The sequence below is a fragment of the Mastigoproctus giganteus genome, chromosome 13 (assembly GCF_048544385.1).
Source record: "Mastigoproctus giganteus isolate SK-2022 chromosome 13, ASM4854438v1, whole genome shotgun sequence".
Lineage (NCBI taxonomy): Eukaryota > Metazoa > Arthropoda > Arachnida > Uropygi > Thelyphonidae > Mastigoproctus > Mastigoproctus giganteus.
In genome coordinates this window covers 38,357,258-38,382,886 of record NC_143587.1, presented here as the reverse complement: position 1 = coordinate 38,382,886, position 25,629 = coordinate 38,357,258, and the positions used below count along the sequence as shown (strand labels likewise).

The 25,629-nt window shown below is 35.4% G+C and overlaps 1 protein-coding gene across 1 annotated transcript in view; it reads right to left on the bottom strand.

Moving 5' to 3' along the window:
- LOC150075978 (mitochondrial ribonuclease P protein 1 homolog) overlaps positions 1 to 23,526 on the bottom strand; it is a 28,445-nt gene extending 4,919 nt beyond the window's left edge. Inside the window, exons 1-3 of the mRNA XM_090387554.1 lie at positions 22,706 to 23,526; positions 8,090 to 8,189; positions 2,756 to 2,921 (exon numbers count right to left, since the gene is read on the bottom strand). Of these exons, the coding sequence (XP_090243680.1) occupies positions 2,783 to 2,921; positions 8,090 to 8,189; positions 22,706 to 23,510 (1,044 nt within the window). The 5' untranslated portion in view covers positions 23,511 to 23,526 and the 3' untranslated portion in view covers positions 2,756 to 2,782. The remainder of the gene's footprint in view (positions 1 to 2,755; positions 2,922 to 8,089; positions 8,190 to 22,705) is intronic.
- Positions 23,527 to 25,629: the final 2,103 nt, after the last annotated feature.

Sequence of the window (25,629 nt, the reverse complement as noted above, 5' to 3'; positions counted from 1 at the left end):
CTTGTCTTCATCTTTTATGCACAAAAAGTCCTGCACAGATGGAACTCATATAAAGCTCTACATACTGTATTCTTTGACTTGAGGTCAGGTTTCATATAAGTAAACTTGTGGAGGTTTTTATGTTTTCTCAGGAATTTTTTTTAAACTCCTGAGAAATCTACTAACACAGAGATTTATATTTTTCAAAGTTGATAAAAATCATCAACAAACCAATTGATACTGGCATATTCCAAGGTGGCTTGTTATCAGCCTTGCTCTTTGCAGCAATCTTTATACTACTTTTTTTTTTTTTTTTTTTTTTTTTTTGGTAGTTGTTGGTGCATAGGCTTCTGTGGCCATAATGCACCTCCCAAGGTTTTTGCAGTACTTTGATCCAAGCCTGAGGCGGGAATCGAACCCGCGACCTTTGGGTTGCTAGGCAGGCACTTTACCCACCTGACTAGCCCAGTCGGCAATTTATACTACTACTACTACTAATAATAATAATAATAATAATACTCCTTATGGATACTGCTCCTGTTATTCTATGCAGATGACATATTATGCTATATGCCATTTAAGATACAGAACAAATCACATGTTGCTACAATGGTTTGAAATACTGCACACCTTAAACTTATATCTTGACAGGTTCTGATAGTAGCCAAATTTCTTTGGGCTCACCATTGATTCAGGGAAATCCAGCTATCTCATATTCTCTCCAGCAAGATTGAGTAGGTAATGATACAAAAATTAACTCTGTAAATTCAGGTCTGACTAAGCATTCCCCAGTCCACTAAAAATTGCTCAAATTCCTGGGAGGGTTCCTTGACTCCAGTATTTTATACAAAGAACACATCCAGTGCCTGTATTTCAAGAGTTTAAGAAACTTTTGGTGTTTAAAACAAAATTGTGATACATGTAATAAGCAGCTTATCATTAAGTACATATAATTATTTTCCTCAGTGCTTCTATATGTGATAGAAATGTGGTCTACAACACCACAGAGCTATCTAAAGAAAATATGGGGATTAGAATTCTGGATCTTAAAATAGCCCATTTATTGTTGGTATCACCTTGCATAAACTACCTTTAAAGCAACTCTTACACCAGTGCATAAATCAAATTTACCTAACCTAAGTTATTTCTCAATGTGTGCTCAAGAGAGCAGTAGTATCTAAACGTCTGGAAGATAGCATTGTGAAGCACTGATTTATTGCATAAGTTTCTTTCTAGCAGGCTAGAAAGAAATTTATGCAATAAACCAGTGCTGCACAACGCTCCAGAACTTTTGTTTAAAAGACACTTCCCTTAATTCAATTCTACAAACTATGAATGAAATGTAAATAGGCAACAATCTTTGGGTATCGGACAATGCACAAAAGAATGAAATAAAATTCATTATACAAAAGTATTTGGACACCATCACATTTAGTAAAACATGAATTTCAATGAAAAAATTAATAAGTTGTAAGCCCACCTCTGGCCCAATCTGATGTTTGCTAACTGAAAATGTTCATGGAACATTTTCAGTTAGCAAATTATAATAGGCTATAGGGAATTTGTATCCACCTCTGCTTTAATGCAGTTGCCAATTCAGCTGAAGAAGAGGGCCACATTGGTTGTGCCCTGATCCAGCATTTCAGTTCACTGTGCTTGGCTGGATTCAAGTCTGGACACTTGACCAGCTAGAATAACTGTTAGACTTCATTTTCCTCCAACCAGATTTTTAAACTACTTGTTGTATGGGCTAGAGTATTACTGTGCTTGGACAAGAAGGATCTATTTCCATAGAACTATTCATGATGTCAGTATATGACTTAGTAATGATAATTTTTGGTAATACAACTAACAGTCTGAGTCCATATCGCGAGAAGCAGCCTCAGACCATGATCTTGCCTCTGCCAAACTTCATTTTGGACACAATACACTGTGGTAGAGGACATTCCCCAGGAACTGAAACACACTGGAATATCTGATTAAAAGAGTGTGTAATGTGACATCATAACACAGTACAAGTACCCACTATTCTGTGGTCTAAGAATGACTGGCTAGGCATCACTGTAAATGACAATAACATTTGGTGGTGAGAAATGGGGCTTGTGAGCAGCAGCTTTGCTGAAAAGCCATGATGTTCAGGTCTTTACAGATCACAAATGCATTGACAGACACTTCTGTGGACATCTAGAGAGCCGACCGGGCTAGCCAGGTGGGTAAAGTGCTTGCCTGGTAACCCAAAGGTCACGGGTTCGAATCCCGCCTTGGGCTTGGATCAGAGTAGAAAATGCCAAAACTTTGGGAGGTGCAATATGGCCACAGAAGCCAACATGCCAACAACAAAAAACATCTGGAGATCCAACGAAACATTTTCTAAGAACATTACTCAGTTTGTTTTCACTACTTTCCAGCATTGGCAATTCCTATCTGTCCCTTCTTTTGGCCTATTTAATTGTTCTGTTTGGCCTATCACCATGTACATCAGCCTTGTTCTTCCATCTCTTCACTGCATCAGCTACAGTTGATTATGTGAGGCTCAAGTGTGGGGCTATCACATACAAACTGAAATTGTTGATATGATATCCAATGATTTAGCCTCTTCAAAACATTACATAACCTTCTTACTGTGACTCATTCTGTCTGTGATATCTCTGCTATTGCCTGAACATTTAAACATGTTTTGTATAGATCTTGCAGTGTTCAAATAGACAGAGTGATATCCAAATACTTTTAGGGAGGTAGTATATATTACATTCTGTTTAATTAGAGATATACTTACTTCTGCATTCACAAAATAGCATTTTTATCAAATATCTTCGCTGTCTGAAATATACTTTTTATTAAAAACGAACTTGAATGCCTCATTCCAGTCACCAGTATTCTTTAACTGTAGCATTATGTTCAGCACTTCAATAAAGGACAACCATTGTCTACCACCCCAACTTCTGGAATACAAGGCTTATATTATATAAAGACAAAAACGGAATTGTGAGAGAAATAAAAATTTAAATACATCATGAACAGAAACAAAAGTTTAAATACGTCATAAACTGGCTATTACATGAAAACCACCACTAGGTAAATTTCATGTAATAGCCAGTTTATGAGTGAGTGAGAGATGGTTTATCCAGTTGTTTTAGTATCTAGCCAGGTTAGGTTTCCATGTTTATGGGAGTGATCCATAATATATTTATGAAAAGACACTTCAGTAATGAAGGTCTGCAAGATGATAAATAAAAATAATTCATATTGTTTATGGATGAGATTTAATATAAAACTTTAAAATAAAATATATATGGGAAAATCCTATATTTCACTAAAGAAATCCTTTCCATGGGTTTTTTAAATAGATTTTTGAATAGATAATTATTAAGGAAATCTACATACATTACAAAATGACCTACAGTGAGTATGCAGTACTTGTGGTTTTGATTATTCATATGTTGTCTTTATAGATTATACCTATCTAATATTTGTGATTTTTATTATTTGTGAGCACGTTACATTTCCAGCCAATACACATGTAGTTATCTTTATGCAGTTATATCAAAGAAGCATTGATGAGAAGACTATATTCTAACCAATGGATCAGGTTCTGCCAAACATTTGTGAGAATCCTTGACCAGATGGGGAGAAATTCCTTTATGTCTGTTAGCGATTGCTGAAAACAGTACAACATTGCTGAATGTATGAAAAATATAAAGGAATTGCTAGACTAAATCAAACCATTGATTTGTAATGTGTCCTGGAAGTTAATGCAGCTAAAGACCTGAAATGCATCTCATCAGCAGAAGGTTGCATGTTTGGTACATGATATGGAAGAGAGCTTTGACAACCTCAAAGAAAGCAAGGTGAAAGCCGCAAGGCAGAAAAGAGTAATGTTATTTAAATGTCTCTGTTTTCAATTAAGGTAAGGATTGGAAGCTCTCAACAGCCTCTTACAAGAGTTTGCAAATTAAAGGCAGAGCAGACATCGAGATCTTGCATTTCTGAAATAGACAAACAGGAATGTAATATAGTCAGGGACTATATTACATTCTTGTCTATCTACAGATATCTCAGATATCTGTAGATAGACAAACATTACATAAGGAAACATTAGTATATGGGAAAGCTTAAGGATAATAAGGTTTATACACTCCTCTGTTTTGACAAAATTCACTAAGCAATACTTGTTGCTTATTATTATAAAAATCAGTTGTTCACAAACTTTTATTTTCAAAATTGTGATGTGCTATAAAATTTGGGCTCATTTAAAATTAATGTAACAATTTATTTAAAAGTTCCCTTTTATGTTACCACAACCTTGCTGACTAGTGCAAATGAGAAAAGGTGATTAATAAATATAAAAAAATAATGACTTCTACTGAATATTCACGATAATTCTGCTACAGGACACTAAGCCTATTTGAAGTGTTACAAAGTGTGGGGAGGAGAATAAAGATGTTATTCTTTCTCTCTTTTTTGGTGGCAGTGCATATATTGAACTCTGGTCAGTAAATCTTTTTTTTAACATAACAGGTTAGTGCATTTGTATCACATTTGTACATAGTGAATTACTGAAAATGGTAAAATGGCATCGTTTTTATCATATTTCATATTGTGAATACCTTAACAATGAGTTGCCTGATATTGCACTACCTTGAATAAGTAACGCTTCACCAGTAGAGAAGACTATTGTTACTTATTCTCAGGGATACCACCACCCAATCAGTGGGTGGGTAGGTACCCTGGCATTGCAATTCAGTGACAGCTCAGTTATGAAGTATAACTTCACAATATGAGAGATGCCAGATGGAGTACAACAGTATACACTGAAAATATGCTAATGCACTAACCTGTTATGTTAGCGAATTTCCCGTAAATTGAGTCTTTAGCTCTAAATATTTTCAGTCTATACTGTTGTACTCCATCTGGCATCTCTCATATTGTGAAGTTATACTTCATAACTGAGTTGTCACTGAATTGCAACACCAGGGTACCTACCCACCCACTGATTGGGTGGTGGTATCCACTGAGAATAAGTAACAATAGTCTTCTCCACTGGTGAAGTGTTACTTATTCAAAACAGTGCAATATCAGGCAACTCGTGAAGGTATTCACATGAGATATCATGAAAACAATGCCATTTACCATTTTCGGTAATTCACTATGTACAAACATGATGATAATGCACTAACCTGTTACATAGTTCCCATAAAGTTGAGGCTTTAGTCCTAAATATTTTTGGTCTATAATGTTTTTTTAAGTAAAGATCCTTTAGTATGAAGGCATTAAATCATGCTTATATCTGTCACAGTAAAATGAATACCATTAACAGTATACATAGTGTTTCAATTAAGACAACACCAGGATCTATCAAACTATTTTCTGATAGGTTATTTGTTGTCTAGAACTTTTTTGTCATTTTGAGGCTGATATTTTTGAATTCGATGTTAAAATTTAATTAAACATTGCTATTTAATTTTGTAACTTCTAAATTCAAATTATGCCTATTCAACTGCATTTTTTCTTGATGGAAAAGTTGTTCCCCATCCTCAGTTTAGGCTAAAGACATCACTGGTGTACTTCTGAAATGAACATAAACTGATCTGGAAGGTGGGAGGGAATAGTCGCAAGATGTTTGCTAAAGAAGGACAGTTTGTGTTGTGTCTCCTCACACAACAATTGTTGTGCATGTGTTTTTTTTACATCAAATAAAATAAATTTACATTTGTTTCAGAAACACACCAACATTTTTAGATTGAACCAAGAACATGGGAACAATTTACTCATTGAGAAAGAATCAGCTGATTATGCAAAATTTAAATTTAGAACTCATAATCCAACAATTTTTGACATCAAATTCAAATATTCAGTGCAAAAGTGAAAAATTCAGCCTAAAGAGGGGCAGTCCCAGGATTTTCTAAGGGTGGGGGTTAAGCAGCATTCTGGGGAATCATTAAGTTTTAATCCTTATGCAAAAAAACTCCACATTATTCTGATCATTAGAGGAGTTCTATAGCCCCTACTTTGAACTGCTACTGAACCCAAATATAGTCCAGACAACAGCCTACATCTAAAAAGGAGCAAGATGGGAACTGGTATCATTTAATTGAAAAAGCCTGTATACTATATTCTTTAATAAACTAAGATAAAATTGTTGTTGATATTAAATACATTTTCTGGATGACAAGATGCATCTAGTTTTGGTAGCAAAAGTTGGGAAAATATATTTTATTGCATATATGCATGATCAAAATTTTTGAGGACTCAACTAATATTTGGGATATTATTATTATTACTATTAGCCATATGGTGCAAAGAAGCCTGAGGTTTTTGCTGCACCAGCCAAATAAAAAAAAATCCTGAGTTACCCTGAGGAAGAGAGAGAAGTAGAAGGGAATCACAAAGAAAGAGAAGAATGATGATATCCAGCTCAGGACCCTGGATGTGCCAAGCCCATACTCACCCAATGTCAGTCCCCAGGGTTGATATGATGAAGCTTTCCAACTATTTGATGGAAAAAGTAGTTTCTTTTACAGTGTAAAGGAGACTACTGTAACTAATTCCAACACTCTGGCAATTTCTGGAAGCATTTTTGATGGGTTTCTTTTGGAAATGCTAGCAGTTCCTTGTGTTTCTGAATAATTTTTTAAACCCAATTTATTTGATCACACCTCATAAATACAAAAATTCAATTCACAAGGCTTTTACTTATCATAGAGTGACAAACAATCTTCATTATTACTGTCATACTCATCGTTACTGAAGTTATGGCATTAACATTCACCTTCTTCAAAGAAAGCATCATCCTCAGTGCCATTGAAAGGCACTGTTGATTCCATATTTCTAAGAAGACTTGAGCACTGTCTCATGTTTCACTAATCCCATGAATTTTTCAACCAATTTCACACTTGTGAAATTGTTGGTCACTTCATTCATTCTTTTGATGTCAAATCTTGATTTTGGGCCTCCATCCATTTGATCCACTCTTCAAGCACAAATGCTTTAAAGGGTGCTACTTGAGCTGTTGAATGGTCATAGTTGGCTAAGGGTCTTCCAGAACCACAGCTAACTACTTTGTTTAATCAGCAGTTGCTTCTGTTATGTGTGATCTCCAACCACTATTAGTAAAGGCCCTAAGAAGAAAGGGAGCTAAGCTTTTGATTAATCAACAAAAAAAAAAAAAAAAAAAATTCATTGTCTATACAACTCATCCTTTTTATTATACTCTTATGATGCAGGAAAGCAATTTATTTCAGCAGTCAACATGCTAATCTAATCAAACTTCCTGAAGTATCCCTATTAATGTTTCCAATAGTTTAGATTTACACATATGTATGCTCCATTGCAATTAGTCACCGGTCTTTTAAACCTTTCAAGAAGTGCAGCATCATTTCTCAAAGGTGTCCTCCATATCTGAATAGATATTCCATGCGTTCCCACCATCAACTTGTATAATGGAATTATAACAACCTTATTCCAAGATTCAAAGGTAAATCACTGCTAAAATGCTATGTACCTGGTCGCTTGTTTACACTGCATGCTAATTTTCATGTCAAACTATATCAAAACACTCAAATAAAATTGCTTTCCTCATTTATAACATTAAAGTTTACTCCACTTAGTGTATAAGTTACTCTCACAAACTCTCACATTCTGCAAAAGCTAGCTGCTTCAAGACATCTTGACATGTTGACCATACGTTTTCTACACACATACACTAATGTTTTTATCTCTAGCCACAGCTAGAGATAAAAACATCACTGTGGGCATCTACTACACCTTTCAGACAATAAGACAGAGGAATTTTAGGCAACATTTTCCAGGTAAAAAGTGGATCTTGATCTGGAAAATACAGTAATAAACTTAAATAACTAAACTAACTATTAGGTTATATTACTCTAAAATTACATTAACATTAGATACCTTGAAGAAATACAAATACATTAAGACCTGAGAAGAAACATAAGCAGTAAAATTTGCTATTTAACAATTACATATAAGTGCAATGACATCACGGCACAGCCTCCACCTATCCACTAATACTGGCTATTTAGGCTGGTTATTGATAGTAAAACTGTGCTGAATATTCTACTCAATAGTATATTCAAGAAAAAAAAATACTTACTGTAGATATTTTTCCAATGGGAGCCTTACAGCTTTTATATTTTGCCTCTTGCTCTTCCACAGAGTAGCTGACTTTGGATTACTTTGGTTTACAAATCCACCTAATACAAATATAAAATAGCAAAAATTCACACAGAAAGTAATAAAAAATAACGCTATATGAAAAAAATATATATATAGTCTAGTGGAATCCATTTAGGAGGATTCTTTTCAAGATGTTATCTTAAGAAGTTCAAATTGTTTGGTAGCACCAAAATATGTCCTTAAATTTAATATTATTTTTCACTATTTAAAAAGGATTTCCTAAAAAATCATTCTGAATATTATCTGTCACTTTTACTCACACAACACACTTTTAATGGTTCACACATCAATTATTTCCATGAACAATGGTTGAAACCACTTTCTTTTCAAAGACCTTTTCATGTTCTAACATTAAATTATAAATAATATACATATAGAGCAGGGGTGGCCAACTTAATTTGTGATGCGATCTACATTTTTCCTTCAAAATGTGCTGCGATCTACCATCTCAAAAATTTCATTGCACAAGGTTAAAATTTATAAACAAAATGTTGTTTATAAATTTTAAAATTCAATACAATTCATAATTCTTATTTTAAATTCATACATATTTAAAATTTTAATTTATGCGAAGTTTGTGTCTTCATGTCATCTGCCAAGCTTTCAAAATCAGGAATATACTGTGATAAGGCCAACCGCAAAGAATCTTCTGTATGCAAGCCCGTAAGAGCACAATGATTCTTCATCCGCTGTTTGTTTCAAATATGAAGAGGCCAATTCACACAGATATGTAGAACCAAAACAGGAATTTAAAAGTTCACTGCATTTTTTTACATTTGGGTACTTTTCTCAGCAAACATATTTCCAAAACTCTTTTTCTGACGATCTGGCTTTTAGGAAGATATCGTTTCACGATGTAATAATTTCATTTTCAAGTAATATTTTTTCCATGTGAAAAATTGCAGTGATTTTTTCTGCAATTTGTTTTGTATCTAAGTTGACATTAAATGGATAAGAAATATATTGAACAATGTCTTCAATTGTTTTAAAATCACTGAATCTGGTTTCAAAATTGTCCACAACATTCTCAATTTCAGAAATATATTTCTCACTATTAAATTCAAAAACAGGATATTTTCGGAAATGATCTTGCATATTTGCAAAATGATCGATTTTTTTTTTTTGAGATCCTTAGCCATTGCCAAAAATCGATATTTATATGCAAAAATATTACGAATCATGTCACCCACATTTTTATTTTTTCCTTTTATTCCAGATTCAGATCACTTAATTTACTGGCAAAATCTTCCAAAAAAGCCAGATCACACAACCATTCCATATCTTGTAGCTGCTGATAATCATCTCCCCTTTGATCAACAAATTTTTTTAATTTCATTCAGCAAATTTCAAAATCTCTGTAGAAACTTACTCCAACTCAGCCACCTCACACCTGTGTGTAATATCAGATCTGGTTCTTTTTCATCGAGTTGCATTTTGAAAAATCTCCTTTGAAGAGATTGTCTTCTGATGGAATTCACGATTTTGAAAGCGATGTCCATAACACTTTTAGTATTTAATCTTTTGCTGGCTAACACTTGTTGGTGGATGATACAGTGGTAACTCAAAAAATCTGGGAATTCATCATCCTTTTGGCACAATGCAATGAATCGGTTAAGATGACCCGTCATTGCTTTAGCTCCATCTGTTGTTACTGATACGAGCTTAAATAGTGGTAATTTAATTTTTTAAATAAAATGTTTGAATGAGTTAAAGATATCAAGACCTCTAATTCTTTCTTTTAACGAAACCATGCTCAGCAGTTCTTCTCTAGTGGCAGAATCATCGAAAACCATACAAATAAAAATGAGCAACTGAGCTGTATCACTGACATCTGTAGATTCATCCAGTTGTAAAGAAAAGGACACACAATTAGCAATATGAGCACGCAATTGTTCGCTCATATTTTTACTCATTTTTTCGATGCGTCGCATCACAGTATTTCGAGATAATTGCAGATCTTGAAGAGTACTTTTAAGTTCATTTTTGTTCTTAAAATTTTCAAAAAGAGAATCTGTTATTTTTAAAAATGCGTCTTTGATGAACTGACCATCAGAAAATGGTTTGCATTTTTTTTCAAGAAGATAACTCAGTTTAAATGATGCTACAGTTACTGCTTTAGATTGTAAATTAGGCGTCATGAAGAAATTTTGTTGCGCGAATAATCTGGATTTAAGTTCTTCTAATTTATTTTTTCTATGGCAACTATTCGGCAGAAAATCCAATTGGTATTTACCATGGAGTATGTTGAAGTGCTGCCTTTCTAAATTTCCTTTTTTGGGTATAGCCATGGAAACATTTTTCTTTTACCATTACAAAAAAGTATTCTAGTTCCCACTCTTGATGAAAATGATACATTTTACTCTTTTTCGTAGTATTCATTTTAAATCAAAAGGTATTCAATTAACACATAAGTACTATCCAGTTATTAAATCAGCGTAAGCAATGCTTACTGATTAAAACACTTTAAGTTGCACAAACCAGAAAAATATTCTGTCTGAACAGCTAATGTAGGATAATTGATGAAGAGGATTCCCGAATGAGGAAGTTGTTTCCAAAATAACCAGACAAACACACCACCATTTATTGCTCAGTTTGGTTATATCCTTATAAGAATCAGTTTTGAATGCCTTTGTGATATTTCTCTAAAGCTATTTCTGGAGGTGACAACCATAAAACAATAAAAACAATTTGCACTTTCCGGTTTATTGGGCTTTTCTGTTAGTGCAATCTAATTATAAATGGGTGGTAAACTCAATCTTATTGCATTTGCAATAATACCAACAGCTCAAATTCTGTGGGAGTTTACATTATTATGGTGAAATGTGTTTTTCCTTCAATGAAATCTTCAATCATGCAAAAAAAATAAAATAAAATAAATTTTCAAAATCTGCTCTTCATTCCTATTTTTGAAGCTTTGTAAAAAAAAAATAAATAAATAATAAAATTAATGCGCAGGTAGCAAAACCCGCTGCGCAATATAAAATTTTGGTAGTATATCTGACCGTGCAAATCAAGGGATGACTGTATATTTAAAATTCATTGTGATTGACTGAAATTAAAGCCACAATCGACTGGTAGATTGCAATTGATCCATTGGCCACCCCTGATATAGTCGAGTATCCCAATCCCAAAAGTAACCACGTAGTGATTTTTGAAATCAAGAATAATTAAGTATGTATATTTAATAATTATTTATTGCAAAAATGTTTACTGAAGAATGAATGCTAACTCTAAAACAGTTAAAATGGCTACTGGCTACAAATAGCATGATGACTAAATTGCTACCTTGCTATCGAGCGGGCCCATGCATAACGTCATAAAAATTCACTAAATGGTTACTTTTGGGACATCGTAATTACCATATATCCTGCCTCAAGTGGGTAAAATGTTTAGGTTTTGCTCATACTGTACATGACCAAGTACAGTCAGGAACAGATTTGAACCATCTCATGGGATTCACAAAAGAAGTTGGGAACAGGGTTATGAGAATCAAGAAAACCTAGGCATTTGAAGCTCCTAATATATAAACTGTATATGTTTGAAGATTAATTCGTTTTTGAGAAAAGAAAAACTGAGTAAAATTTAGGAATACTATGCACTTCTCTATAAGCCCAGCTAATTCAGTACCACTTGTACATTTATTGAGAAGTATTGTAAAATACTTTTACAATGCTTCTCAATAAATCTTTTAATTTAATTTATGTAGCAATATACAAATGGAATGGTTTATTATTAGTAATGGCAAGGAAGAAAAACTTATGTAGCACTAGCCAAAAAAAATAAGCTACCCACCTCATCTGTCCATCCCGTTTAATAATTTGTCTAATTCTTCCCTAAATTTATTCAAACTAACCACCACCACCACCACAACACTCAAGACTACACAAGTTTAAAGAAGATTGAATTTGAACACCAAAGCTCTATGAACAAGTGGCAAACACAGCAGTGCCATGGAAGAAGCAGAAATTCTATTTTTGCTGGCTAGCAGACTACAAATCAACATTTATTAATTCTTGATTTATTATGTTGAATAATTATTGCTGAAATATTATTCTGAGTAAGAAAACTAACAGTTAATAAGGTATTTATTTTTAATAAGGCTTTTTGTTTTGAATTTGTGTTCTTATAAACATTAGCATTAGTAGAGGCATTTGATGCAAGAAAGCAAGCTTATGCAGCATCAGCCAAAAAAAAAAAAAAAACCCACTTCCACTTCACCCCTCTGTTCGTTCAAAATACCTGTCCAGCTGAGCCTTAAACTTATTTAGGCTATCAACCTCCACCACAAGGGATGGAAGTCTGTTCCACCAACCAACCACCCGCTGGCTAAAGGCAAATTTCCGCACGTCTATCCTACATCTGTCTTTCCTCAATTTGAATTTATGCCCTCTCAGGTGATTTTTCTGAGCTAGAGGAAGAATCCCATCAGCATTGAGCATGCTTAAACCATTCAAGGCTTTATACACCTCTATCAGATCACCTCGCTGGTGCCTAGTCTCCAGACACTGTAATTTGCAAAACTTAAGCCTTTCTTCGTAAGAGCACCCCTTTGTTCCATTCACTAATCTTGTTGCCCTTCTCTGTACTCGTTCCAGCAACTCTACATCCTTCTTGAAATGGTGCCTCCAGACCTGTATACAGTACTCTAGGTGTGGCCTGACCATTGCCTTATACAATGGAATAATCACCTCCTTATCCCTGCTGGAAAAATTCCTGTATATCATTGACAATACTCCATGAGCTACTCTTGCAGCCCGTCTGCACTGCTCAGAGAACTTCATATCTGCCTGCACAACCACCCCCAAGTCCCTTTCATTCTCTACCACTGTCAGTGTAGTACCACAGAGTTGATACGTTGCTCTGGGGTTGCTGTTTCCCATGTGTAGTACTTTACATTTGTCAATGTTAAACTTCATTTGCCACCTCTCAGCCCATCTGCTCAACCTTTCCAGATCCTGTTGCAGCAGCATAGTGTCAGTAGTGTCCTTGACAACCCTGCCAACCTTTGTATCATCTGCAAACTTGGACATTAAGCTTGATATACCATCATCAATATCATTCATAAACACCGAAAACAACAACGGACCCAACACTGAGCCCTGAGGGACTCCACTAATAACATTAGTCCACGATGAGCAGTGTCCATTGATTACCACCCTCTGTCTTCTCCCCCTCAGCCACCCCTTTATCCATAGCAGCAATTTGCCTCCAATGTCACACTGCTCCAATTTGTGTAGCAGTCTTCCATGTGCAACAGTATCAAAAGCCTTTCTAAGATCTAAGTATATAATATCAAAGTTATTCCCTGCATCCAGTTCTTTTGTGACTGCATCATAGTATCCAATCAAGTTGGTCAGGCAAGACTTCCCCTTAACAAAACCATGCTGTGTCTGAGCTATAACTGAAGTCTTGTCTAAATGATCCTGCAGTGCTTCTTTAACCAGTGCCTCCATTAATTTTCCTGGAACAGAAGTTAAGCTCACAGGTCTATAATTACTTGTGTCAGCCTTTGATCCTCCTTTGTGAATTGGGGTCACATTTGCACATTTCCAGTCTATGGGTACCTCCCCTGAGTCCAAGGAAGCTCTCATAATTATGGCTAAGGGTTTGCTTACTTCCTTTGCTGCCTCCTTTAATATAACGGATAGATCCCATCCACCCCGGGTGCCTTTCTTGTGTTTATCTTCAACAGTTTCTCCTCCACTTTACTGGGAGTAAAGTGGAGAAACTGTTGAAGATAAACACAAGAAAGGCACCCGGGGTGGATGGGATCTATCCAGTTATATTAAACATCTTACAAAAACTCAGAGATAAATTACCTATCAAACTCAGTAATAATCATCCAGTGTTGGATGGTTATTACTGAGTTAATACAGATAATTCATCTCTGGCTAGCAGAGGCGGATTTACCATGAAGCACTTACACGGGGCCCTTCCACAGCCCTAGCAATGTGTTCACATGGTCATATGTTTTTGTAAAATTTGCAAAAGTAAGATATTTTAATCATAATCAGTTGAGACCGATTGTAGTTAAATCACCACCCGACGTTAAAATGCTATCCGACACGAGGGAAGTTGGAGTGACTGCGGACATTTTTTTTTGGATCTGGCTAAGAAGTTGAGTTGGGATACATTTAGTTTGGGTTTAGTGGGATATAGTTGTGATTCGCAGTCACTTTCACGTATAGTTAAGGTATGAAAGGCGAGTACAGAAGGCTGCAAAAATATTTACAAACATTACACAGAATATGTGCCGTGTGCATTCCCTTAATCTCATTGCAAGAAAAGCTACCTCCATAGTACAAATTGTTGACTACTTCAGTATTTTGTAACAGTTATTTGTTTTCTTTTCGGATTCATCTCATAGATGGAGTATTTTAAACACACATGCCAACTTGGATTTTTCTTTAAAGAGTCTAAGTGTAACATAATGGTCTGCTCATTATAAAGCTGTTCAAGCCTTGCAACTTGGATACGACATTTTAAGGACTCTAAAATATATTTTTGAAGACTCAGAAGAGAAACCCAAACACAAACGAGATTCAAAAAGTTGATAAAGCTTGAATATGCCATTTTAACTGCAATTTGGAAAGACCTTTTGAAAAGTTTCACTAAAACAAGTGAGAAATTACAGACTCATAATTTGGACATATATGAAGGGTACCTTTTTTTTGTGATCTGTAAATTTATTTATTAAAGAATTGAGAGAAAATTCAGATAAAAAATTAATGGAATATGAAACAGAAGTAATAGAGATGAATGATGAAATCAACTGAAATTATTCTGAAATCAAGAAGAGATGTTGGAATAATTTCTATTCTGACATCGCTCAAAAAGGTTTTTAGATCATACCAAAAGCAGTAATTCATTAAGAGGAAGAAACAAATTTCAAATAAAAGTAATGAATAGGTTCTTGGATTGTTTGATAATCCAATTAATGAAGAGGAGTGAATCATATTAACACATTGGAGATTTAAATTTCTTGCTTGTTTGACATGAAATACTGACATCGACAAAGATAACATAAAATTCATAATACGACACTATGAGGATATTGACGACAAACTGGTTAATGAGTGTCATTAATTCAAAGAGCATTTAAGATTAGTCACTGCAGAAGAAAACTTGAAATGCCCTGATATCTTTCAGCTCATATACGAAAGAAATTTGATAGAGGTTTCCCAAAATTTGACAACAATCCTAAAAATTTACACGACATTACGAATAATGAGTTGTAAAACTGAAAGAAACTTTTCTAAACTATCAATAATAAAACAACAAATTTCAATCAACTGTGCTAGAGGAAAGACAAAATTATTCTTCCATTCTCTCTATAGAAAATGACATTACAAAATAATTGTAATAGGAAGAGATGATCAAAGAGTATACAGCCAAAAAATGAAGGTAAAAAAGTATTATAGAGGTGTGTCAGGCAAGCAGTTAATAAAAATATGTTATTTTTCTGAATTTTGTGATTTTTCCGGTATTTGTCAGCTTTTTTAAATTTATAATTTGTTGAGATTTCTTTTCTCATTCTAAATAAATATTCACCATTTTTGTACCTAATTTTGTATTCGTAAAATTTGTTTTATTTTTCTTAGAGGCCCCAAAAATTTTATAAGCTCCTGGAATTACGAAACATGGATCTGCCCCTGCTGGCAAGTCAGGTCTGGGTATATGGCTATATAACTCAGATAAGCAAGGACTTCCTTACTTGTATTGACAGTAGAAGAAGGGGGTAGAATTGCATTGGTCCACTTGATGTTGAAAGCTTAACTGTTGGTGATCTTGCCCAGATTGTTGGTTAGCTGAATAGGTATTTTGCATCTACACATTTGTCAAAAGTTCATCAAAATCTAACAGAGCTAAATAATTTTGTGATCACTGGGAGGAAAGTAGCAGAGAAATTGCTGAAGCTTAATATAAAAAGGCACTGGAGTGGGTGGGATTTATCCAATAATATTAAGAGCGGCAGAAAAGGAGATAAGCAAATCCTTGGCCATAATTATCAGGGCATCTTTGGATTCAGGAAGGTCCCTATGGAATAGAGATGTGCCAATGTATCCCCAATTCACAAAAAGGGGATCAAAAGGTGGCACAAGTAATTACAGACTTGTTAACTTAACTTCTGTTCCAAGGGAAAATAATGGGGTCTCTGGTTAAAGAAGTAAGCAGGACCATTTAGACAGGAATACAAATATAGTATAGTCGTGGCATGAATTTGTTAAGGGATGATTGTTGTCCGAATAATCTGACTGGTATGGGCTTGGCACACCCAGGGTCCTCAGCTGGATATCATCATTCTTCTCTTTCTTGGTGATTTCCTTCTACTTCTCTCTCTCTCTCTCTCTCTCTCTCTCTCTCTCTCTCTCTCTCTCTCTCTCTCTCTCTCTCTCTCACACACACACACACACAGGGTTAACTCAAATTTTTTTTTGGCTGGTGCAGCATAAGCCTCAGGCTTCCTTGCACCATATGGCTAATAATAATAATAATAATATTATTATAATGCAGTAGCAAAGCAATTGGATGCAAAAAATAATTTTGACATCATATACTTGGACTTCGGGAAAACGTTTGATACTGTTGTATAATAAATAACTATTGTATGGATTAAAGCAGTGTGACATAAAGGAAAAGTTACTGCTATTGATAAATGGTTGAGTGGGAGAACACAGAGTGGCTATTAATGGACCCAGCTCTTATTAAAGTAATGTTATTAGTGGAGTCTCCCCCAGGGTTCAATACTGGGCCCATTGTTGTTTTCTATATTTATTAACAATTTTGATGAAGGTGTATCAGGATTAATGTCTAAGTTTGCAGATGATATAAAAGTTGGCAGAGTGGTTAATGACATTAATCAAGGTAAGCTACTGCAACAAGATCTAAAAAAATTAGGCAGATGGGCTGAGAAATGGCAGCTGAAGTTCCAACATTGAAAATACAAGATAGTCAGTTTCCTCTTCATTCGATTCATATATTAGGGAACAGTGCGAGTATAATGTGATTTTTGTGTTGGCTCATGTGTGATTTCATCTGCGAGTAAGGGCACAAACACACTATTATCACGTCACGTGAATCTCGTCATGTCCCTGTCACAGAGTAGTACTCTGTGGTCCCTATTTAATGTACTGTGAAGTCGGCCAGAGAAGAAACGTCGTCACTGGTCGTGTCACAACCTCTTGTCACGCAGTCACGCCTGATGAAATTTCTGTTTGACCAGAAAAATCTGAGATCCTGACAATGTCATTCGGTCTTGAAGCCCGACATGTTATCTTGTGAATACAGCCAATTAGAACAGTGCTCTCCGAGCTATAAAATAATTGGTAAGTATAGCTCCCCCACATTTTATGTTAGATATGTATACGAGTGAAGTCTTACGAAGTGATAATAGTGTGTTTGTGCCCTAACACTAGGTGAATGCAAAACCCGACACCAAGCTGAATGTAGCGACCTGAACAGCTATATATACAAATTTTCGAAGTTTAACAAATGACAAATGCGTGAGAACTATATTTCCCATTTACTGTAGCTGTATTCGTCAGAGACAAACTGTTGTTATTTGCGGTATTCACAAGATAACACGTGATATTACAGGAAACCCACGTTTTCAGGAGCACACATTTTCCTGTTTGAACAGAAATTTCATGAGGGGGATAGCGTGAGCAGAGGAGCACATTTCTGCAGGTCACTACCATAAAACAATAAAAACAATTTGCAGTTCCCGGTTTATTGGGCTTTTCTGTTAGTGCAATCTAATTATAAATGGGTTTAGTAAATGCGATCTTATTGCATTTGTGATAATACCGACAGCTGGAATTCTGTGGGTTTTTATGTTATTATGGTGAAATGTGTTTCCCCTTCCATGAAATCTTCAATCATATAAAAAACAAATAAAGAATCTTCTCTTCATTCCTATTTTTTAAGCTTCGTAAACTTGTTACTCTGTATCTCACTTGTACAATTTGTGCATCCCGTGTTCATCATTATTCATTGCTTATTTTTTTACTGTTTTAAATTTTACAATAAAAAAAAGAAATGTCAGCGAACAGAAATATCAATCAAACAAGCTTCTTATCTTGTCAAGGTAAAGGTGCTATATTTACTGTAATATTTATTTATTTATTAAATTTAAGATGTTTATACCTGTGCTAGCAATTTTATTGGGTTTATAACTTTTTTTTTTTTTGTGCAGACTGTGAGCAAACTCCTATTTAAAATAATGTATTATAGAGTTTGTCTTTTGCTAATCATACATGGCAGTTGCATAGCTCCAGAATGGAACAATCAACTGCAATGATGCAGGTTTTCGAATGCCACATGTACGGTTTCTCAGACAAAAAAAAAAAAAAAAAATTGACCATTAGCTCATTTTTTTTTATTTTTTATTTGTACCTGTAAATTGTAATTATTTTCTAAAATGTTACGATACTGTATGTGTGATAAAATGTGTAATATACTAACTTACTAAAAATTTTTTATTCCCCTTGTTACATTTTTAACAAAAATACTAGTCAATTCAAAGAAAGGCTTTTGCTCTTGGAAAGGCTTATATCGACATATTCCAAACAGTGTACTACGCACTGCTGCTCTTTTCCACCTGGCTACGGAGATGCCTTGAGAGTCAGAAGTAGAAGGGAATCACCAAGAAAGAGAAGAATGATAATACCATGGGTTATAACGAATATTCGTTATAACCCATGAACACTTTCTAAAATGGAAATTTTAAAAAGTATTCACGTTTATTTATTTAGAAAGTGTTCACATTTATTTATTTAGAAAGCATTCATGAAATTTAATCAATGGAAAAGAGTAAAAAATTCTGGGCTTATTGATGATGCTGTACCAAATTTTAACAGAGAAGGAAAAATGAAGACTAATTTTAAAAATTATTTTGTGCAAAAAATAATCTTACATTAAGAGTTTCAAATGAGATGATTGGGAATCTGAAAGCTGAAATATTCCTTAATATTACTGAACTTTAAGTGCATCAGATATATCAACAGGAATTGAAAGTTTCAAAAATCATATTTTATCAATTCTGCAGAATATAAAATCTGTAACCCCTTTACAACTCCAATTCATTCATGAGTATTGTCTAATAAAATCTTATCCAAATATAGAAATGGCGTTATGAATTTTTCTTACTCTGCCTGTAACAGTAGCTTCTTGCGAAAGGTCCTTCAGTAAACTTAAATTGATTAAAAATTACCTTAAATCAACAACTAGACAAGAGCGACTAACCAACATATCAAATGTATCTATTGAAAATCAGGTTGCACTAAACATAAAGCTATCTGTGATTTTTTAATTTATTTATAGTTATGTATTTTCTTTGTAGTTTATATAGAAAAAAAGTCTCTGTATATGTAAATGAATATTTGTAATTTTATTTTTCTTCGATATTTTGTTTTGTTATATTCATTGTATTATTTAATTATTTTTATTAATATGCAAATCATAGATCGTTGCAATAATAATTTTTATAAATTCATAAAGACTGACTACCTGCATATAATGGGGGGGGGTGTACTTATATTACTTTTGCCCTAGGCATAGGATTGCCCAGTTCCGGCACTGAAGCAGGGTGTGGTAAAATCTCTCAACTATACTCTAGCAAAAACTCAATCACCATATAGGCCTTGTTACAGGATGCACTATAATTATTATTTTTTATTATTATTTTTAGCCATATAGTACAAAGAAGCCTGAGGCTTATGCTGCACCAGCCAAAAAAAAAAAAAAAAAAAAAATTTCTGAATTACCCTGAGAGAGAGAGAAAGAGACAACAAGAGTCAGAAGTTTGTTTGTTTGTTTGTTTATTTGGTTTTTAGGAGCATTAGCAACTAAGGCCATATTGCTCCGGGATATGCGGTGGTCATTCCTTGACCTTTCCGCATCCTCCGTATTTGGTGGTGATGGGCTCGAATTCCGTTCTAATCAAGAAGCATGTGCTACGCACTGCTGCTCTTTCCCACCTGGCTACAGAGATGCCTCGAGAGTCAGAAGTAGAAGGGAATCACCAAGAAAGAGAAGAATGATGATTATTTAGTTTTTAGGAGCATTAGCAACTAAGGCCATATTGCTCCAGGATATGCGGTGGTCATTCCCTGACCTTTCCGCATCCTCCATATTTGGTGGTGACAGGCTCGAACCCCGGTCTAATCAAGAAGCGTGTACTACGCACTGCTGCTCTTTTCCACCTGGCTACGGAGATGCCTTGAGAGTCAGAAGTAGAAGGGAATCACCAAGAAAGAGAAGAATGATAATACCAAGCTGAGGACCCTGAGTGTGCCAAGCCCATACTCACCAGATGTGAGCCCCTGGGGTAAAATGTATAATCAATGAACCTTGCTTTAACAAGGTATGGTTGTTTCTTTTGTTGTGGAGACTTCAAAAATTTCTTCTGAATTAAACATATTCTCTGTTGACTGTCTGGCGTTTTGGAACCTAATGAATGCAAAGAATACCTGACTAAGTTTACACTTGCATTACTATTCTTTGTATCAATGGCCTTTGTTTCATTTTGCTTGGATCCTGTTGAACTTTTTCTGATCTGGTTGACAAAGAATGGTCAAATTCAGCAAGCTGTCATTTTAATCAGGTTTTAAAACATCATGACCATACTTCACCAACTGCAATGATTCACTATAAAGTGGGAACACTTCTTTCCCATCTTGATATCAACAAAGATTCAATCTGCTGAAAATTTTTTTTCACCTTCAGATGAAAAAGAATTTTCAGCAGATTGAATCTTTTTCACCTTCAGTTGAAAGGTGGGGTATCCAACAAGATAAATTTTTTTTCCATCTCTTAATTTTCCATCAAAATGGTATAAACTATAACATGATTGATTCCAATAATGGGAATTCTCATCACAAGTCTATTTTCAATTTTCTTACAGCAGTTCTTGGATTTTTTTCAATTATTCTGGCATCTCATGGCCTTCCAGATAAAGGCTTATCTTCAACACTGGAGTCACAAGAAAACAGTGTTTTGCAGTGAAAAATTTTAATTCTATCAAGGGAAGAATGGAGATAAATCTTGTCCTGCAAAGATTTGTGGACATCAACTGCTTAGAGGAAAGAGGTCTGGTTGCTGATGTTGAGTTTTGCAGTATGTATTCTCTAATGTTAAACAGATAAATTACACTACTTATATTTTAAGAAACATATATCTTACAGTTAAATTTTAAAAAGCATTGTGTGTGGCACTCAATGCTATTGCTGAGTAAGCATGTGATTTGTTTACAGAGATATATACACTGTGCTGCCACTTTATTAGGTACACCTACCTAGTAGCATATTGGCCTCCTTTAGCCTTCAAAACAGACTGAATTCGTCAAATGTTATGCAGAAATGAGTGTCATACAGTTCCTTGAGATTTGATGGAGATGTAGGCCTGCAGTGAACAGCCTTCCCACTCATCCCAAAGATGTTCAATACGATTAAGTTCTGGGGACTGAGCGGGCCACTACAGCAAAGAAAAGTCATTGTCATGTTCCTGGAACCATTCCATAGTGATTCGGGCTTTGTGCACTGGAGCATTATCCTGCTAGAAGTAAGCATCTGACAGGATAAACATGGATGCACTTTGTTAGCAACGATATTTAGGTACAATGTGGCATTCAGACATGAATCTATGGGTATCAATGGACCCAAAGTGTGCCAAGAAAACATTGCCCACAATATAACACTGCTCCCACCACCTTGCACAGTAGTCGTTAGACATGACAGGTCCATGGATTCATGTTATTTTCGCCAAAGTTCTGAGCCTTCCATCAACATGATGCACCAGAAACTTTGACTTGTCAGACCAAGTAACTGTTTTCCAATCCTCGATAGACCAGTGCTGGTGTTGCTGTGCCCACAGGAGGTGTGCTCTCTTGTTCTTCATTGATAACAAATGTACGAGATGTGGCCGTCAGCTGTTGAAGCCCATTCACGACAAAGTGCGACTACTGGTCCATTGCGATATTTTGTTCTGTGCACCAAAGTTGTATTCTGACGTGATGTGCAACGTTGTGGCCCGTCCGTTTGCTTGCAAAATTCTAGTCATCCTCCTCTGACCAACGTACCTAATAAAGTGACAAGCGATTTTCTTCCCCAAGAGTGCCATTGAGAGGATGTTTTCTGTTTGTTGCACCATTTTCGATACACCCTTGAAACTGTGGTGCATGAAAAGTTCAGAACTGCCGTTTCAGAGATTCTTTGTCCAGCACGTCTTGCACCTACTACCATGCCACATTCGAAGTCCGTTAGATCACTCCTTTTCCCCATTCTTGCTACGGTTTGTACGCTTAACTGATACTAGAAAGGTTGTTCTGCTGCATTTATATCCACAACTGTGGTCATGTGACTTGCAACGTTGTGGGACAAACCGTTTGTGTGCACAGCAGGGGTGTACCTAATAAAGTGTCAGCACGGTGTATAAAGTGTTAGGTGGTATCTATTAAGGAGAGAATAGATTGAAGGCTTTGCAAAAACCTTGTCATGATGTTTTTCATATTATAACAAAACTGGGTGTGCCTTACCTATAACATATACTGAATAAGGATCATAATGTTTTAATACATCTTCTGCATCAGGTGAGAGGTACACAATACTAGGTTTATGAAATACATCCAAGTAGTCCTTCTCACTTAATGTGATGATCCAGTCATTGAAGTTTGGTATGCATCTCTTCATATAATATAAAGTTAAACTGTCAGATTTTAGATTGCAAATGTGCATATCAAACGGAATTCGATTTCTCCTGTTAAGGGCATACAAATTCCGAATTTGTATTGCACATGCTTTGCACTCTTTCCTAGACATATGCTGATCATAATCCACGTCAATAACAATTTTTTGTCCAAAGAGTTTTGCATATGCTAGCTTGTAATTATCATAATTTATCATTGATTGTCTCTGTAATCTTAAAAACATAGAGTTGTTCCATAATCCGCGCTTATCAATCTCATTCACTTTCGGTCTTCCTTTCCGAGCCCATTCGATTGCTCGTTGTTCTTTTTGGAGTTTTTCAGTTATTTGTGCACATTGTCTCTTCCATAAATACCTAAAGTAACCTCCCCTGGCAGATGGTGAATCCAAAGCTAATAATTCCACCATATCATCAACTTTTAATTCTGAAGGTACTTCTTCACCAGTCAATATCTTTCGTTCATACTCCATACATATAAGAAGTACTTTCTTTTTTTTCTTTTCATCCTGATCAAACAGCTGACGGAAATGCGAAACATCTATGGCAGATCTCTCATTCACAGAGAAGTTTGTCGAAAAAAGTAGTCGTTGACAGCAAGTTAAGTATCTCTTTCTAAAATAACATAACACGAACATCTGAGACTTTCGTGAAACCTCGAAAACTCTTTTGCTTAACATTTCACAATATCATTTTAGCGCCGCCTGCTTATTGGTATTTTTAATTTTCCTTCCTTAAATAAAATTTCCAATTAAAAAAAAAAAATTCCAGAATTTATTCTTAAAATCTCCAGGAATGTCAGTAACGAATTTTTTCAAGAAAAAGGTGAGCACAAAGTGGACATTAAACCGGACATCATTAGTTACTAATTCAAATGGATTAGTAACTAATGAAATCGACTTCATGCTCACTAACAGAGATATATTGTGAATGATATTACCGTCCTGTACAAGGTAAATGTTGGAAGAGATCACAGATGGTAAGATGCACACTTGATATAGTTGTAAGAAAAGAAAGAAAAAACTGACTCCAGTGAATACTACAAAGGACTTTGTGATAACAGAAGAGGAGAAAAAGCAGAATGTAGTAGTAATAGTAGTACTAGTAGTAGTGGCATGTGATGCAAGAAAGCAAGTGTATGAGCTTATGCAGCATCAGCCAAAAAAAAAAAAAAAATCACACCATTCCCTCCAAATGCCTGTCCAAATGTACTGGAACTTAAGAAGAAGTTTGAGCTTCTGCAGATTGTTCAGGACCGAGATATCGACGAGGAACACTGCAATTTTCTGAAAGGGAAAAGCCCAAGAAATCTATAAGTAAAAAAAAAGAAATCCAAAGAAGAAAAATTTTGCCAAGAAACACTTGTCATCATGAACCGAAGACGACAAATGAAGAGAAAGATAAACACTGACAAGGATAAAATTGAGTATACTATACTAAGTAATGCCAAGCCATTGATTAAAACTAGACTCAGAGAGTGACATAAGAAGATTAGCATTAGCATTAGCAGAGGCATATGATGCAAGAAAGCAAGCTTATGCAGCATCAGCCAAAAAAAAAAAAAAAAACTTCCACTTCACCCCTCCGTTCGTTCGAAATACCTGTCCAGCTGAGCCTTAAATCTATTTAGGCTATCAACTTCCACAACAAGGGATAGAAGTCTGTTCCACCAACCAACCACCCGCTGGCTAAAGGCAAATTTCCTCACGTCTGTCCTACATCTGTCTTTCCACAATTTGAATTTATGCCCTTTCAGGTGATTATTCTGAGCAAGAGGAAGAATCCCATCAGCATTGAGCATATTCAAACCATTCAAGGCTTTATACACCTCTATCAGATCACCTCTCCGGTGCCTAGTCTCCAGACACTGTAATCTTTGTAAGAGCAACCCTTTGTTCCATTTACTAATCTTGTTTCCGTTCTCTGTACTCGTTCCAGCAGCTCTACATCCTTCTTGAAATGAGGCCTCCAGACCTGTATATAGTACTCAAGGTGTGGCCTGACCATTGCCTTATACAAGGGAATAACACCTCCTTATCCCAGCTAGAAATATTCCTGTATATCATTGACAAGATACCATGAGCTACTCTTGCAGCCCGTCTGCATTGCTCAGAGAACTTCATATCTGCCTGCAAAATTACTCCCAGGTCCTTTTCATTCTCTACCACTGTCAGTGTAGTACCACAGAGTTGATACGTTGCTCTGGGGTTGCTGTTTCCCATAGGTAGTACTTTAAATTTGTCAATGTTAAACTTCATTTGCCACCTTTCAGCCCATCTGTTCAAGCTTTCCAAATCCTGTTGCAGCAGCATAGCGTTATTAGTGTCCTTAACAACCCTGCCAACCTTTGTATCGTCTGCAAACTTGGACATTAAGCTTGATATACCATCATCAATATTAATTATAAATACAGAAAACAATAATGGATGCAACACTGAACCCTGAGAGACTCCACCAATAACGTTAGTCCACGATGAGCAGTGTCCATTGCTCTGCTAGGGGCAAAGGTTGATGACGTTGTAGAGCGAATATCATCTTTTAAGGGTACAAAAGGTGATATAGTTGTACACGTTGGCACTAATAATATTAAGAGTAGGAGACCGGCAGAATTACTTAACAAGTACAGGTCACTGTTGAACAAAAGCCGAGAATTAGGGTTGAATTTGAAAGTGTCTGCAATTCTGCCCAGACACGATAGGAGGGAGTATATGATGAGAGCCTTGTCGATCAATTCGGCCCTGGAAAGATTGTGCAAGG